Below are 17845 nucleotides of genomic sequence, written 5' to 3' on the forward strand. Positions count from 1 at the left end.
TCAATGCTGATGGGATTCTTCCTCTAGCTCAGAAAAATCACCTGAGAGGGCATAAATTCAAATTGAGGAAAGACAGATGTAGGATAGACGTGCGGAAATTTGCCTTTAGCCAGCGGGTGGTTGGTTGGTGGAACAGACTTCCATCCCTTGTGGTGGAGGTTGACAGCCTAAATAAGTTTAAGGCTCAGCTGGACAGGTATTTTGAACGAACAGAGGGGTGAAGTGGAAGTGGTTTTTTTTTTTTTTTTTTTTTTTTTTGGCTGATGCTGCATAAGCTTGCTTTCTTGCATCAAATGCCTCTACTAATGCTAATGCTAATGCTAAAGTGTAGTACCACAGAGATGGTACGTTTCCCTGGGGTTACCTCTACCCATATGCAGTACTTTGCATTTGTCAAGGTTAAATTTCAGTTGCCACTTCTTAGCCCATCTGCCCAGATTATCTAGAACCTGTTGCAGTAGCACACTGCCATTACTGTCATTAACAACCCTGCCAACCTTTGTATCATCTGCAAACGTCGACATTAAGCCTGATATACCTTCATTAATATCATTGGTAAATATACGAAACAACAGAGGACCAAACAGCAAACCCTGTGGGACTCCACTAATAACACTAGTCCACGAAGAGCAGCACCCATTAATTACCACCATCTGTCTTCTCACATCAAACCATCCTTTTATCCATTGTAGCAACTTACCCTTAATACCATTCTGCTCCAATTTGTACAAGAGTCTTCCATGTGCAACAGTGTCAAAAGCTTTCCTGAAATCCAAATATATGATATCAAAGTAATTTTTGGATCCAATTCCTTTGTAACCACATCATGATATCCTATCAAATTTGTCAGACAAGACTTTACCTTAACGAACCCATGCTGTGTCTGAACTCTAACACTGCAGCCTTGTCTAGATGATCCTGCACTGCATCTTTAATCAGTGACTCCATTATTTTACCCGGAACAGAAGTTAAACTAACTGGTCTGTAATTTCTCGTGTCACCCTTCGATCCCCTTTGTGAATTGGGGTCCCATTTGCACATCTCCAGTCCATGGGGAGCTTCCCTGAGTCCAAGGATGCTCTCATAAGTAGCACAGTTGGTATAATCACCGTCCTCTCCACACCGAATGGGCAAAAACCTGAGTAAAAAGTGTTGGCAGGGTGGTTAACGACAGTAATTGGAAGTTTAAAATTTACAAATGCGAGGTGCTTCATATGGGTAGCAGTAACCACAGCATAACTTATCAACTCTGAAGTAGGGTAGTAGAGAATGAAACTCAGGTTAGAAGAGAGAAAGTCAGGGTAGTAGAGAATGAAAAAGACCTGGGGTAATTGTGCAGTCAAACATGAAATTCTCCGAACAGTGCAGGCATGCTGCCAGAACAGCTCCAGGGGTTTAATCATTCATATATAGAAACTTTGCAAACAGAGATAAGCAGGTGGTTATCCCTTTGTATAAGGCCATGGTTAGGCCTCATCGTGAGTGTTGTATACAGGTCTGGAGGTCTCACTCTAGGAAGGATGTAGTTTCGCTGTAGAGAAGGACGTAAAACGGGTGTAGAGAAGGATGGAAAAGTATTAGAACGGCCTTAACACCTCAATCAGATCGCCCGCGCCACCTGCTGGGTGATCTGATTAATGATTAAGGTGTTTAAGGCCTTGAATGGATTGAGCAAGGTGAATGTGAATGGCCTTCTTCCTCTTGCTGTGAATAAATTTTAGTAGAAAGATAGATGCTGAGAAGTTTGCCTTCAGCCAGCAGGTGTTTGATTGTTGGAACAGGCTTCCATCTGTTGTTGTGGAAGTCGATGGGTTCAGTAAATTCAAGGAAAAACTAGACAAATTCTTGGAGGGTATGGACGGCTGAACTGTTTTTTTTTTTTTCTTTTTGACTGATGCTATATAAATATGCTTCTTTGCACCATTTGCGATTACTGCTGCCTTCTACAGCACGCGGATAATGGTCAGTTTAGAATTCATAAAATGCCTATGTTCACACTCTGTGCAATGCCTAGATTATGCACTTTGCCGGCAAAAAACAATTTCGTTGTAACTTTCCATTTTCCTCCAAATACGTTACCACGTTGATGATTCTATTATATGTGTATTAGTTTAAGATGATTCGAAACTCGCTTCGGATATTCAGTACGACACAATCAGGATTCACCACGTCCATGCTTAGTTATGTCCTTCCTCCTCGTAATACGGACCGGCCCTGGGCAGGCTTTCTGGGTGATTAACTTCTTGGTGAGAAATGTGTCCAAATTTGTAACTACCAAACATTATATGAGAATTTGCAACTGTGTTAGCGTATTCTTCGACATAAACTCTACTGCCATCATCCAGCTGTTCTCAAACACTTCAGCAAATGCACATTAGTTCCAGCATTGGTGAATTAAATGATCAGCCGATATATACAAGGTGGATAATTGAGAATTATATGTTATATAAAAATAATTTCTCAATGTTTCATTAGTATACAAATTAAATAACCATTGCAATAATTATTTTACTAAGCTGGTAGCACCACAGATTTAATAAAATTAACGCCAAATAATTTATTTATTTATGAAATATCTATAAACAAAAAATGATTACTTTTTTTCTTTTACTGTTTTATTAGTTTTATCCAGTTATCAAAATATCTACTTAAGACTCTCACACCAATCATTATACAGTGAGGTTACTGTCACACGTAACTGAAATCATATAAAATATCTCTAACCATCATTGCATGCAAATAGGTTACATAATTTCGGAACCAGGCCATGTTCAATATCAATATTCTCAAATACGAACATCAGAGATTATTGTCAGATGCTTTTGTATATTGTATTCAGATTTCTTAGATAATATGTAAGGCTGAAATATTCGTTGATGTCTCAGTTTAATGTTACTGGAGTTTGTGATCAAGATTTCGAAATACAATTTCCTCCCATAATGTTAACCTGTCGGCTATTCCATTTTGACCAGCTATGTGAGTAAACAAACAATGTCCATTGATAATGTTTTCCTTTTTGCGCTCAGCCTCTGCTAATACATATTTTTGTGATATATCTTTTCTGCCAACTTTGGCTTTTTGAGTTAAAAGACCTGTGATATAAACGTCCTCCACCCAGAAGAAAGGTACCGAGAAGGAAGCATTGTAAAGAGGTTCAATAACACCTCGTGGGATAATATATACTGAACCTGAGCAGTAAGGTGGATAATGTACTTCGCCTTTAAATTGTTCTTCAGGTATGTACCACTTGATATTTTTATTTCGTATAATTCCCATCCTTTTAAATTCCAAGCATAACAGATTTTTTCCCACTTTTTCAATGCCAATGGAATTAGTTAGGAAGTCTGTCAGTTTGAATGTATTAATCAGAATGTCGTCATCAGTCTTCACAACAAAAGCGTAATTAAAACAGTGATTGAGAATCCAATTGAAAGCTCCAAGAGATTTATAGGTCAGATTTCGATAAGTATCCAAAAAGCTGAATTGGATGATGTCTCCAAAAGTTTGCTTTTCTTGGTCAATCGATTTCTGTATCTGAGGATCGTTTGTCAAACCGAGTGCAAATAGAGTGAGAAAATTAAATTTGTCCATCAGTTCTGGATGGCTCCAAGTGTAGCGAATAACCCTTCTGTGAACAAAGTGATCAGGAGAGGTATAAACGTAGATTATAATAGTAGGAATGCTAAGACGACGGCAGGTTTCAGAAACATTAAATCTGGTTAAGTTGACAGATTGAGTTAAATACAATAACGGGAACACTGAACTACCGTATTGTACAATATTAAGTTCCCAGTAGAAAATATAAAAGAAAGTAGCAAATACAAGACCGAACAAAATGACTTTTTTGATATCACGGATCATATTCTTCGTTCTTCTGTTCTGAAATTATAATAAAATAATTTTAATAATTTGTGTAAATACATAAACAAATATACATGCATACACTAAAATTTAAGATATATATTTGACATCCATCTACGTGTAAATGAAAAGATATACAATCCAAGCTTTTTATAGTGCCCCTCATTTTAAAGTTTCAGCACTTTATAACGACCGTGTCAGGACCCGTCAGAGCTTCCATAAACCTAATGCTATTTCGAAACATTTGTTTCAGTTACCTTGAAAGATGATCATATTCTCCGTTAAAGACCCCAAAACTGAATGAGATGGTCTCAGGCGTAGATAACAACGTTTTTCCTCCCAGGAAACTAGGTCTTTTTGTCCAGCAAAAGAAGAAGGTTGATCAGAGAATCTACGCGATTTACAGACAAAATGCAAATGGGTATATGAATTAACTTTTCGCGTGACCGCAATGTAATAGTTTACGAACTTCACGGTCTAGATGGTCTCAAAGAATTCTATTGGATTTAAGTTGTGAATGTGATATAATTTTAATTTTTCTTATTTCTATAATTTTGTAATTTTTGTCTTTTTATAACTTTGTAATATTTAAATTTTTAAATAATTTTCTAATTTTTTTCATATTTTTATAATTTCATAATTTCATTTTCCATTTTGTATACTTTTTTGTAATTTTGTTTTGTTAATTTCTTATAATATTTTAACTTTTTGGCACTTTTTTATAATTCTGAAAAATTGGGACTTTATATTCTTAATATCACTTTTTTGTCACTTTTTATTATTCATATATATATATTTTTTTTTTCATTTCTATAATTCTAATATATTGCACTCTTTTATAATTTGTAGTATTTATATAATTTTGTATTTTTTTCACTTTTATAACTTTGTGATTTTTAATATTTTTTTGTAATGTAACTTTTTGATTCTGTAATATCGCAGTTTTTTCATTTTTATTCTTTTTGCCGCTTTTTATATATTTTTGTTCTTTTTTGTCATGTTTTATCATTCTTAAGTTTTGTCATTTTTTATCTTTCTTTATTTTTGTCATTTTTTAACATTCTTCATTTTTGTCATTCTTAATTTTTGTCACATTTTCTAATCTAAATTTTTCAGAATTTAGATTCCTCTATTTTCAGATGCTCTTCAATGTCTGCAAACTTGATGATGATCTCAACAAATTTGCATGTGATAAAAGATATCGAAAGAAGGTACTCTGCATGCAATGACATCAGTTGGCCTCTTTCTCTCTCTCTCTCTTTCCTACTCTCTCTTTCTCTGATCTAACTGCCATCAAGGATAAAGGAAGAGATTTTGTTTTCGTAAAGGTGACTACAGAGGTTTCAGGCAGTTTTTAAAATCTATACAGTGGGTTCAACTGATGATATTACCAACGGTGAATTCTAAATGGGAAGCCTTCGAGGACTCACTTCTACCTGAGCAGGAGGATCCTGCTCAGGTGGCTAACAAACTAAATGAGTATTTTGCGTCTACATCCACACATGAGGAGTTGTTCAAGGAGGGGAATGCCACAAGTTTATCAAACTCTAACATTGAGGTAAATAATTTTGTGATAAATGAGAGGAAACTGGAGGAGAAATACTACGTTCCTCACGACAAAAAACGAGAACTCATCGCGAACGAAACAATGCATCTAATAATCACGACTCTAGTAGTGTTTCTGGTCAAAGCCAAATTATTAAAACTCTCTGAAGATTACGACAATCAGGTTACGATGGCGAACACCCCCAGGGTCAATTCACACACATCATACCCACCAAGCGTGAGATCACGTAATGGTCATGGTACTAAAGAGACCATCAACACATGACGAGTTGTGTTCAACCAGTTCCAGAAGCTATCAACCGTATAATTCCTTCGCTAGGAATTGAAACTCAGAATTTTCAGCATTCTAATCTATCAGTACCTCATGAGGAGAAACTTAGCACAAGCAATTCATGTCATAGAACAGAGAAGTTAAGTCTCACACATGCACTGAGTGACTGCTCTGTGAATAATATCATTTTTCCCACATTAAATAACTCTAATGCGGTATGTCCTAAGGCCAGATATCTCAACCCAAACCAACCCACTGAGTTTCAGAGAGACCATTTAACTCATATGGGAAAATGCATCGACAGATCCACAACAAATAATCCAGTGGCAAATTGCCTTAATGAAGATGTTACTGAGTGTATCAAGAAGCTAATTCTTCATATACTAGTCTGACGGATTGCCTGCCAATCCAGAATGCTATACACTGTCTCAGCAGCTTTATGCCAAATCGATTGAATAACAAATCATATGGGAACAGAAATGAAATTTTGTTCAAAAGAAAATTTGCTCAAAGACCTCCCGTCCCTTCCTCCTCATCTGGTAATGGAGGGTGCAGCCGACACAACTCCATCTCGGAAGCCTGTACACACTACCCTACCAATAACAACTGCGGTAGATTGTCAGGTGAATCAGTCTCCTGTCGAATAAAACCCATGATCACAAGACCCATCCAACAACCTAAAGCCATCTTTGTTTCCCGAGTCGACTCTCAGACTACTCGAGACCAAATTGTGTCTGAATTCCTATGACTCATGCATATAACCGTAAGAGTCACCCTACTAAAGAGGGCAGCCACATATGCGGCCTTCAAAATTGAGTGTGATGAAAGAGATATTAATAATGTTGTCGCCACCTCCGTCTGGCCAGTGGCAACTCTCATCAGGACTTTTTATCACAACGGCCATCCGAGATTAAAACCACCACGCTATGTAATTCCCTGTAAGCCAACCACAACGCTATGTAATTCCCACAAAAACCACCACGCTATGTAATTCCCTGTAAGCCAACCACAATCTCACAAGTATAACGCCAAAGGAAGGAAACTAGGCCATCGCAGACTTATATACTAGGCTTACTTCAAATCCAGATCTATAACGACGGGTGGAGGAGTAGCCCTGTTTGTACGTGATATAGCAGTTCAAATCATCTCGGTCGCCTACTCGGATTCAGAGCTTTATGAGGCATTACTTGTCATTTTAAAAGACCCCACAGAGCAGTTGTTTACATTCCACCTGTCCCTAGTCTATAAATGATAAATAATGTAGTAGAATGGTTTCTCAACAAATTACACGTGTCAACCCCCCATATAGTATGTGGAGATTTCAACCTTCCACCACAGCTCTATAACCTGCTGGACACCATGTTAAATAGACTAGAGCCATGCTCTATCTCTCGTACCAATGACCAACCTTCAAGAGGTGAAAATAGACTGGACCTAATTCTGTTTTCTGGTAAATGTATAATTGATGCACCCCCCGAAATGTTCTTTCCATCCGATCATATCCCAATTGCAATGCTCATAATGCTACCGCATATGGACTTCAATTCCAAAAAAAAAAAAATAAGGACCAGTTTGTCACTTCGTCAGTCTTTCTGGACCGAAATAAATGCTTATTTGCAGCCTACTGTATCCCATTGTAATGTCTACTCAAATATGATGCCTTATTTGCAACAAATCTCTTAAACAGTTGGATCAACTCTATTACAGAATTTGCGGCCTCCAAAGTAGTAAGGATATCGTCAAGATCGAAAACCTTTTGGAATTCCAGCCTAACGGCATTGTTTAAACTAAAGCAAACTCTGCACAGAAAATGGAAACTGTCTAATGATACACAAAATAGGATTAAATACTCGAGGGCTAGAGAAATATTTAATAGGGAAAACTCTAGAGCAATCAACCGCTACATGAAAGACACACTTGACAAGGGAAGGCTACATCGGTGCACACATCAAAGTGACACAAATCAGGGACTTGGCAAAGAAGCGTGGAGGGACCACATCAGCAGATTATCCGGCATATATCATGAGTCTCAATTCAGGGAGTTTAAGTGGGATCAATTAGTTGGAAATGAGATGGATTCTGTTTTTATCACTAAAGAAGCACTAATACAGAGTATTAACTCTCTCATGGCAACTAAGACAGCTGGAGTGGCCCACTTTATGGTAAAGGGTCTCAGCCCTTTCCTAATTGAACCACTACAAGCAATTTATAGCTCTATCCTTGCTTGCCGAGTTTTCCCTGAGAACTGGAATAAGTACGCTGTAATTACAATGCCGAAAATTATAAAGCCTAACCTCGTGGAGCACTATAGGCCTATATCTACTGCAACTACCCTGTTAAAGTACTGGAGAAAGCTCTACTGCCAACGTTGTGGAATCAGATACTGGCCGGGCAGCCTCAACAAATTCATTATTCTCTAACCATAAGATCAACAATTATTAAACTCCACACAGTTCAAGCCGCGATACTAAATGCCTTCCAAGCCGGAAAGGATATTGCAATAATTTATGCTGATATAAAAGCAGCCTTCTATAGTCTGGATGCACATGTCATACTTCACCTGCTCCAGCACGCCTTCCAAATAACAAGAAATTTGCTGAAGTTCTTACAGTCCCTACTTACTTGTCGGTCCATTTATTACCATATATACAGTCAGATCCTCTAACGCCAACTCCATGCAGGAGTTACACATGGTGGAGTCTTATCTCGACTCTTCTCTACCGCCATGAAGATTCCATTCTGCAAGGGTAAGGATAATGTATGCACTTACGCAGAAGATATTAAGATCCTAACACCCATCCAACCGTTCATGACTAATAGTGCATTGTGTGACGAGATTAATCATAAGCTTCTGAACTTATTCGTGTAGTTAGATAAATTTGGCTTGTTTCTAAACCTGCAGAAGACTGTAATCATGGTGTACTCGCTCAAAAAATCGCCTATTCTGGTATACCCGAAACTCAATGGCAAAGCTATCCCAGTTGTTGAGTCGCATAGAGATCTGGGAGTATCTTTTGATACTAAACTTACTTTCAAGTCACGTATTGAACTGATTTTAAAGAAAATGAACTACATAAGTTGGGCAACAAAACAGCGCCTCTTGCACGTGAAACAGACTACAACAACCGCACGATATTTAAGAACCACAGTGTATTCCGCCATTTTGTATGGCGCCGAATTGTGGGCGTCAGCCAACCCTATCCATATTAGGAGAATATATGCGAGTGAATTCTGGCTGCTGAAGTGGGCAAACCATAAGTACCATCTCCCTCAACAGTTAAGGACCACACAGCGTTCTGAACAGCTTAAACTGCAAAGTTTATCAAGCAGCATTGCCTACAACGATTAATAACCACAATCAAAATGATGACTGGCACGATATCATCACCATGCTTTTGGCAGTTTTGTGAATGGCACAACCCGCCCTCTGCATTAAGAGGCACCAAATCCTTGAGAATGAAGACCAATAAACTGAAGATGGCTGAAAGGTTTATACCCGCCAGTGCGTTAGAACCAATTCAGTGTCTGACACATATCGGAATTGACCTATAGGGCTCATAGAAGATACGAAATATAGGAAACAAACCGCAGGATGGTTCGCTGAGGCTACTGTTGCCTAGCAGTTGTGTCAATTTCTGTCAAGAACTGTGTGTGCGCAATTGAATAGTGTATATCTCGCAGAAGTTGATTCAGTAGACGTGATTTTAAGGTGAACGTTTGTAGTACAGTTGCCTGGACTCTAGACAGAAACGTAGTGATGCAGTTTATATTTCATCTTTTCTTGTATATTTTAGACATTCTTTTATTTTTCATTTTATGGTCATTCCCTGGCCTTTTCTGCCGTGAAAGCAATTTGCAACTTACCAATGTACACCTATATTTTATATGTGGTAGCACAAATAAAGATTTATCATCATACATTGTTGAAGTTAAACATAAGAAAGGCACCCGGGGTGAATGGAATCTATCCAGTTATATTGAAGCAGGCATCAACGGAAGTAAGCAAACCCTTAGCCATAATTATGAGAGTTTCCTTGCACTCAGGGGAGGTCCCCATGGACAGGAGATGTGAAAATGCATCCCCAATTCACAAAGGGGTTCAAAGGGTGGCACAAATAATTATAGTCCTTTTAGGTTAACTTCTGTTCTGGGGAAAATAATGGTCACTCGTTAAAGAGGTGATATGTGATCACCTAGACAAGGTTGCAGCAATAATTCACATACAGTATGGGTTTGTTAAGGAAAGCCTTGTCTGACAAATTTGATTGGATACTACGATGTGGTCACAAAGGAACTGGATGCAAAAAATAATTTTGATATCACGCACTCGGTTAAGGAAAGCTTTTGATACTGTTGCACATGGAAGACTGCTGTACAAATTGGATCAGTATAGCATTAAGGGCAAGTTGCTCCAATGAATAAAAGGATGGTTGAGTGGGAGAAGACAGAGAGTGGTAATAAATGAACACCGTTCTTCTTGGAATAATACCATTAGTGGAGTTCCCCATGATTCGGTGCTGGGCCAATTGTTCTTTTGGGTATTCATCAATGATATTGATTACGGTATATCAGGCTTAATATCCAAGTTTGCAGATGAAACGAAAGTTCGGAGGGTTGTTCATCCTTGTAAAGACAGTATGCTACTGCAACAGGATCAAGAAAAGTTAGGTAGATGAGCTGAGAAGTGACAACTGAAGTTCAACATTGACAAATGCAAAGTACTGCATATGGGTAGCAGAAAAGAGAAACGAACCAAATGTGTGGTACTACACTCAGGGAGTTGGAGATTGAAAAGTACCTTGGGGGTAATTGTACACTCAGAGAGTTGGGGAATAAAACGTACCTGTAGGTAATTGTGCACTCAAGTATGAATGAAGTTTTTGAGCAGTGGAGACGGGCTGCCAGAGCAGGTCATGGAGTTTTGTCAATGATATACAAGAATTTTGCTAGCAGACACAAGGAAGTGATTTTCCCGTTCTATAAGGCAATGGTTAAGCCACACCTTGACTAATGCGTACAGGTCTGGGGGTTTCATTGAAGAAAGGTTGTAGAGTTGCTAGAACGAGTACAAAGAAGGGCAACGAGTTGGTGAGAGGAATTAGCAATAGCATTAGTAGAGGCATTTGATGCAAGAAAGCAAGCTTATGCAGCATCAGCCAAAAAAATAAAATAAAATAAAATAAAAATAAATAAATAAAAAATAACCACTTCCACTTCACCCCTCTGTTCGTTCGAAATACCAGTCCAGCTGAGCCTTAAACTTATTTAGGCCATCAACTTCCACGACAAGGGATGGAAGTCTGTTCAACCAACCAACCACCCGCTGGCTAAAGGCAAATTTCCTCACGTCAATCCTACATCTGTCTTTCCTCAATTTGAATTTATGCCCTCTCAGGTGATTAATCTGAGCAAGAGGAAGAATCCCATCAGGATTGAGCATGCTCAAACCATTCAAGGCTTTATACACCTCTATCAGATCACCTCGCTGGTGCCTAGTCTCCAGACACTGTAATTTGCAAAACGTAAGCCTTTCTTTGTAAGAGTACCCCTTCGTTCCATTCACTAATCTTGTTGCCCTTCTCTGAACTCGTTGCAGCAGCTCTACATCCTTCTTGAAATAGGCCTCCAGACCTGTATACAGTACTCTAGGTGTGGCCTGACCATTGCCTTATACAAGGGAATAATCACCTCCTTATCCCTGCTAGAAAAATTCCTATATATCATTGACAATACTCCATGAACTAATCTTGCAGCCCATCTGCCCTGCTCAGAGAACTTCACATCTGCCTGCACAACCATCCCCAGGTCCCTTTCATTCTATTCTACACTGTCAGTGTAGTATAGAATGAATAAATGAGTGCGCTTACGAAGAAAGGCTTAAGTTCTGCAAATTGCACCATCTGGAGACTAGAGACCTGCGAGGTGATCCGTTCGAGGTATATAAGACCTTGAATTGTTTGAGTATGTCCAACGCTGATGGGATACTTCCACTTACTGAGATTAAGAACCTGATGGGGCATGGATTCAAATTGAGGAAAGAGTTGTAGAATAGATTTGTGGAAATTTGCTTTTAGGCAGCGGGTGGTTGATTGCTGGAACAGACTTTTATCAGTTGTTGTGGAAGTTGATAGCTTAAATGAATTTAAGACTGAATTAGAAAAACATTTGGGGTTAACAGATGGGCGAAATGGGAAGGGAGTTTTTTTTTTTTTTGGCTGATGCTGTTTAAATTTGCTTTGCTGCATCATATGCCTCAACTAATGCTTGATTAGCATTAGTTGAGGCATATTGTTTTTGCTCCTTGTAAACACAATCTGGTTCTGGATTATCTATATTTATTACAAAAAGCACTACGAGTTTCCCTGACAATTGCCTGCCAATAAAAATTAGATCACCTTCGACCAGAGCAGAGTGCATTTCATTATTGCTTTCTGGGACATGAATCGGGGTGCATCACTTGGCAGATCAGAAAATACTTCAGTCCACGACGAGCTCCTAGTTAAATTTGTTTCTAACACATGCACTCCTTTCTTTCGTGACTCAAATTCCTCTGCTAACTCACCAAATTCTAATTTGAGGTCGGCACACCCCTTACATGGGTTCTTTGGTTTTTTTAAAAATTGAAGAAATGAATCGCCAGACGAGCTGTGTATGGCTATTAAACCAGTCAAATAAATGTAAACAAAATATATTATGAATTAAAAATTGGCATACAGTATCCGTTTCGTATTATGTTTTACTAGTACCAGCTATGTCAGGAGAATGGCTAAAGTTTAATCATGGATTATAATTTTACTCTAGAATTGAACGGCATTCTCCTAATAATCAGCCATATCGATTAAAAACAATTTGTATAACAACTATCTGGGGAATAAAAGAACTGAGAGAATGAGAGGGGGACAACATATGTTGAAAACCTTTAAGTGGCAAAGAATCCTCCTGTTTAACTTAGTGGTTAACTTATCCGTCCATCCTACACCGGGTAAATTTTTAAAGCTACACTGCTCGACAAAACTGACAGGACAACATGTTTTTCATGAATAATTTCTTGTGAAGAGGCAGAATGGTCTGCTTTCTAGTTGGGTGATTGACTTACAAATTTCTTCCAAACGTTTTTGAGTTTAACAAACAAATTAAGTGGTTTTGTCCTGGGTTGAATACTACATTCCTACTGACCGGACATGGTAGTATTAATTCTAAGTTATGGTCTTTCAGTTACTCTTTTATGTCTTTCTTTTGGTAATATTGAAACAGTCCAGCATTTACTATTTGACTGTAATTTTTATTTAGATTTTAAAATTCAAATGCAGGTTATAACTGGTGTTTATAATCACGAGGACCTCGCACAATTGGTGGTCAATAAAGAAAATTTCCTCCCTTTAGCGAATTTTGCAGATAGGCTTTTTAAGAGGAGGAAAAGAATTGTAAATACTGACTTGGATGTTTAATGTTAATACTTGAGGGCTCTCTGGATTGACTTTACGAGTATCCACGATAGTAAAAATAAATAAAATAAAATACGTGTGGTACACCACCATACCAATTGTGTCCCGGTTCATTGAAAATTGAAATTTTCCCGAATTATGCCACGTTTCCATGTGTTATCTTAATTTTGCCAAGCAATGTAGTAGAAATTGTCTCCAACCTTGATCCTATAATGTCAGAACACTTCGGAATTATCGAATATTCCAGTATTATTTAAGTTATAAAATACAAAATGAAATTATAAACATAATGTCTGAAGAAGTGCGTAAAAAATATTGTACATGATTCAATTATTGTAATGGTTGAAGAGGCGAAATATGATTCTATAATTCTTGACTGCATTAGGGATATGAATCACGAAGAACAAATGACAACGGTATTTTGATTATTCCATTTTAATTACAAGGACAAAAATGTAGAAATTCAAAATCAGTTTCTTGCTTTCTGTAGTACCTGTAGCAGCAGAGGCATGTTTTACAAGAAACCAAGCTTATGAAACACCAAAAAGAAAAAAACCAAACTATTATATTTAGGCCTAAACCTTGAAAAATATTTCTTAATAATATCGAGGGCAGAAGGGTTATTCGATTCTGTTATAAATTTCATAAAATCAAAAAGTAATATTCACTTTAATAACATGTGACCAAGGTTACGATAGTGGGGCCAATATGAAGTGACGTCTCACTGGTTTATTAAAACGAATTCTGGAAATTAATCCATAAACACACTCAGACAAATATTACCCAGAATCTCCAGTGCGTCTAAAATAATATCCTGAATTTTAATAACTATAAAATTGCATTTTTATTATCATTAAGGCTGAGTTAAATCCATTATTTCGACACTTCACATTTGTATTAAAAAATAATAAATATTATCATCCTCACCTGAGTTACAGCGTCAATCGTTTGATTGAGACTACACGTTTTGAAACTACTGCTGTCTAACTTTTAAAAATGCGAGGATATAAAGAGAGGTGTTAAAACTACACGTACTTGCAAATACATGTATATTTATTGCATAAAAGAATATGATAACCAGCGTACACAATCATCCCATTTATTATGCAAGTTTGCTAGAAAATGAATTGTGAATCAACATCAAACATCTGCATTGAGTATAAAATCTTTATTTTTCTCTTTAAATCTTTAAAAAGTATTTTTTCCGAAAAGCTTCTTTTTGGTTTAGGCTATGGATTTCGACTCAAGCGTTTAGGGCATAAGCCTCAAGCTATGAAGGAGTCTAGACTATGTATAAATATAGTGCAAATGCATCAGGAATACATAGCTATATCTGAATAAATCAGATTATTAATAAAACGGCATCGTTTTAAGTTATATCTCATATTGTGAATACCTTCACAACGAGTTGCCATGATATTGCACTACTTCGAATAAGTAACGCTTCACCTAAGGAGAAGACTAATGTTACTTATTCTCAGATGGGTACCACCACCCAGACGGCACCGTTTCAGGGCTATTTGACCCTTCTTCGGTGGGTGGGTAGGTACCCGAGTGATGCAATGATGGCAAAACAGTTATGAAGTATAACTAGGAGTCTAGACTCCTTCATAGCTTGAGGCTTATGCCCTAAACGCTTGAGTCTAAATACATGATACACCATCAGGCATCTCTCATATTGTGGAGTTATACTTCATAACTGTTTTGCCATCATTGCATCACTCGGGTACCTACCCACCCACCGAAGAAGGGTCAAATAGCCCTGAAACGGTGCCGTCTGGGTGGTGGTACCCATCTGAGAATAAATAACATTAGTCTTCTCCTTAGGTGAAGCGTTACTTATTCGAAGTAGTGCAATATCATGGCAACTCGTTGTGAAGGTATTCACAATATGAGATATAACTTAAAACGATGCCGTTTTATTAATAATCTGATTTATTCAGATATAGCTATGTATTCCTGATGCATTTGCACTATATTTATACATAGCTATGGATTTCATATAATGATTCTAAGATGAGGTTTTAAACATGCAGTATTAAGAAAACTCCAATGCTGGGACGAGAGTGTAGTGACTAAAGTACCTGTACCATATAAGACTGTTCATTGGAGAGGAGGAAATGGATGAATAGAGGCTCCCTCGTACGCAGAAATATATAGCTCCGAGGGAAATAACATTCCTCATCTAATATTAATAAAATTTAGATACTAAGAAGATTAATTATTCGTAAAAACGTTTAATGTAGTTAAAATGTCATTGGAGGCGCACAATGATTCCCCAATACGTCACACAGGTAAGGGGGTTAAAATATAGTTTGTGATTTTTCTCATCCTTCCCCCTCCCTTTCTTTTCATTCAGATTTTCTTTTAAACATAAGATATCAAAGTCGTCGTGAATCTACATGACCAATGGCACTTTCCATTGAAACAATATCTTGATTGCTTCGTCAGTCCACTCGACACGATCACGTGTGGTTGTTGAAGAGTTCTCAATACTGCTTTTTACAGATTGGCAGCAGTGGATTCAAGCTGCCACTCTTATCGCACCAGAGGAATCCAGAGTGTTTGCCATGTGCGACTCATGGAAATTCGGAAAGGGTGATCCTGGTGGTTGAATGGACAGATTTTTTTTTTTTTTTTTTTTATAAAAACTCCAAACACGAAGGGTGTCAAAACCTATGGTACTTAGTACCGTGCATAGGTTGAAGGAGAAGTATGGGGGGGGGGGATGCTGGAAACTTTGCCGGATCGAGACAAATCACTCAACCAATCAAGCAAACTGAATATATCGGTCACAACATCATCATCTGTTTTCATAGCAAAAGTGGAGTTAGAACAGTGATCGAGAAGCCATATCAAAGATGCATCAACTTTATAGGTCAGATTCCGGTAAGTGTCCAGAAAATCGAACTGAACGATTTCATCAAATCTTTGTTTTTCTTGATCAATCGATTTCTGAACATGAGGATCATTCAAAAGTCGAATCTGTCCATCAGTTCTGGATGACTCCAAGTGGACCGGACTATTCTTCAGTGAGCAAAGTGATCGGTGGCAGAAAGGACGTACGCTACTACACATGGTGGAATGCTGTTGGTCGGCAGGTTTCGGAAATGTTAGAGTCCTGCCGTGAACTGATGCTGCAGGTGATTTCTGGTGATTGTGTCAAGTAACTTGCAGATTGAACAACATTCTTGAAACGACTTAATTTCAGCACTCCGTGAACAGTCCACAAGATTTGCAGTTTCGGTAATATGCCGCCCATCATTCGACACCAGACAATCATTCCATTTCGAAGTCCATCAGATCACATCCTTTGCTCATGTCGATCAAGCAGTTCGTATGGACTACATGTCATGATCCTGTAGTATGACATTTTTGCTGCATGTCGGGGGATGGAGGGCCGATTGCTAAAACATGAATTTGGTTATAATGTTTTCACTTGTTAGTGTATTTTAATGTAGAAATAAAAATAAGGGAATTTTCTATAAAAGTTATTCTTTTCCAATTAACAGTACAGAATTCCAGTTATCCGAAATTCTTCGAAGTTATTTTCGCTTTTATATTTTCTTTTAATTTCACTAAAAGAAATTAACACATTTAATATTTCACTATAAGGAACAAAATTCTCATATGGATATAATTATCCCAATATACACTGTGCTGCCACTTTATTAGGTACAACCCTGCTGTGTACACAAACGGTTTGTCCCACAACGCTGCAAGTCACATGACCACAGTTGTGGATATAAATGTAGCAGAACAACCGTTCTAGAATCAGTTAAACACAAATTCTCTCTGCTCTGCTGATTGCCTAGCAGTTATTTGGTGCAGTTAATTTATAAGTTGCGATTTGTAGCCGAGTTGTAGAATGGATCCCAGATGCCAGTTCTAACAATTGTTGGACAAATGTGTATGCTGTGTACGTTATGAATAGAATTTGATTGTGGATATTGAAGTGTGGTTAACTGTGCGTTAATTCTATACTTAAATTGTTTATATTCCAGTCTTTTATCTTTAATTTAGGGTTAATTTATGAAAGTTAATGCCAGAAGAAGCTTATTAATGTCTCTGTTTTCAAAGAGCGTTGGATGAGGAGATTGAATTTATTTAAGTAAAATTTTGTAATGTAGTGTATTTTGGGTAGGGTAGGTATTTATTAATTGTGTTGCTGTCTGGTTGAAATATGTCAGTCGGGATTTAGTAATATTTTGCGTTCTCCTGCTGACAGCTATTCTTTTCATTTATTTTTGTTTTGAATGTCCATGGGTGCTGGGTACAAAGATTTCTTATTATAATGTTATTGCGTTTATGGTTAGTCTACTACTTGCCTTCTTATGTTCTTCTATTCTAATTATTACTAGTTCTTCTTCCTTTTTCTGGGAGTTACCTTTCTCTTTCATCTCTGGGAGTAGCCTTTCTCTTTCACCACCCAACTTTAGTAATACTTTCCTATCTTTTACTTTGGGGTTCTTGGGGTGCCTTCACCTATGGTAAACCACCATACCAATTGTGTCCCGGTTCATTGAAAGCTTCCCGAATTGTGCGACGTTCTATGTATTCTGCGAATTTTGTCCAGTTGTGTAGTAAAATCTGTCGCCAAGTTTGATCCTATAATGCCAGAACACTTACGAATAATTGAATCTTCACGCAAAATAGTTCCTCATTATTTAGTTTACAAAACACAAAGTGAAATTATAAATAT

The 17845-nt window shown here is 37.6% G+C and overlaps 1 protein-coding gene across 1 annotated transcript; it reads right to left on the bottom strand.

Moving 5' to 3' along the window:
* Nucleotides 1-2862: 2862 nt before the first annotated feature.
* On the bottom strand, nt 2863-17543 carry LOC150088746 (beta-1,3-galactosyltransferase 5-like). The gene is made up of 2 exons (XM_090370302.1): nt 17472-17543; nt 2863-3879 (listed from the first exon to the last, which is right to left on the bottom strand). The coding sequence occupies exons 1-2, from the start codon at nt 17541-17543 to the stop codon at nt 2893-2895; spliced, it is 1059 nt and encodes a 352-aa protein (XP_090226428.1). The 3' UTR covers nt 2863-2892.
* Between the last annotated feature and the right edge of the window lie 302 nt (nt 17544-17845).

This window comes from Mastigoproctus giganteus, chromosome 3 (genome assembly GCF_048544385.1).
Source record: "Mastigoproctus giganteus isolate SK-2022 chromosome 3, ASM4854438v1, whole genome shotgun sequence".
In the NCBI taxonomy this organism is placed as follows: domain Eukaryota; kingdom Metazoa; phylum Arthropoda; class Arachnida; order Uropygi; family Thelyphonidae; genus Mastigoproctus; species Mastigoproctus giganteus.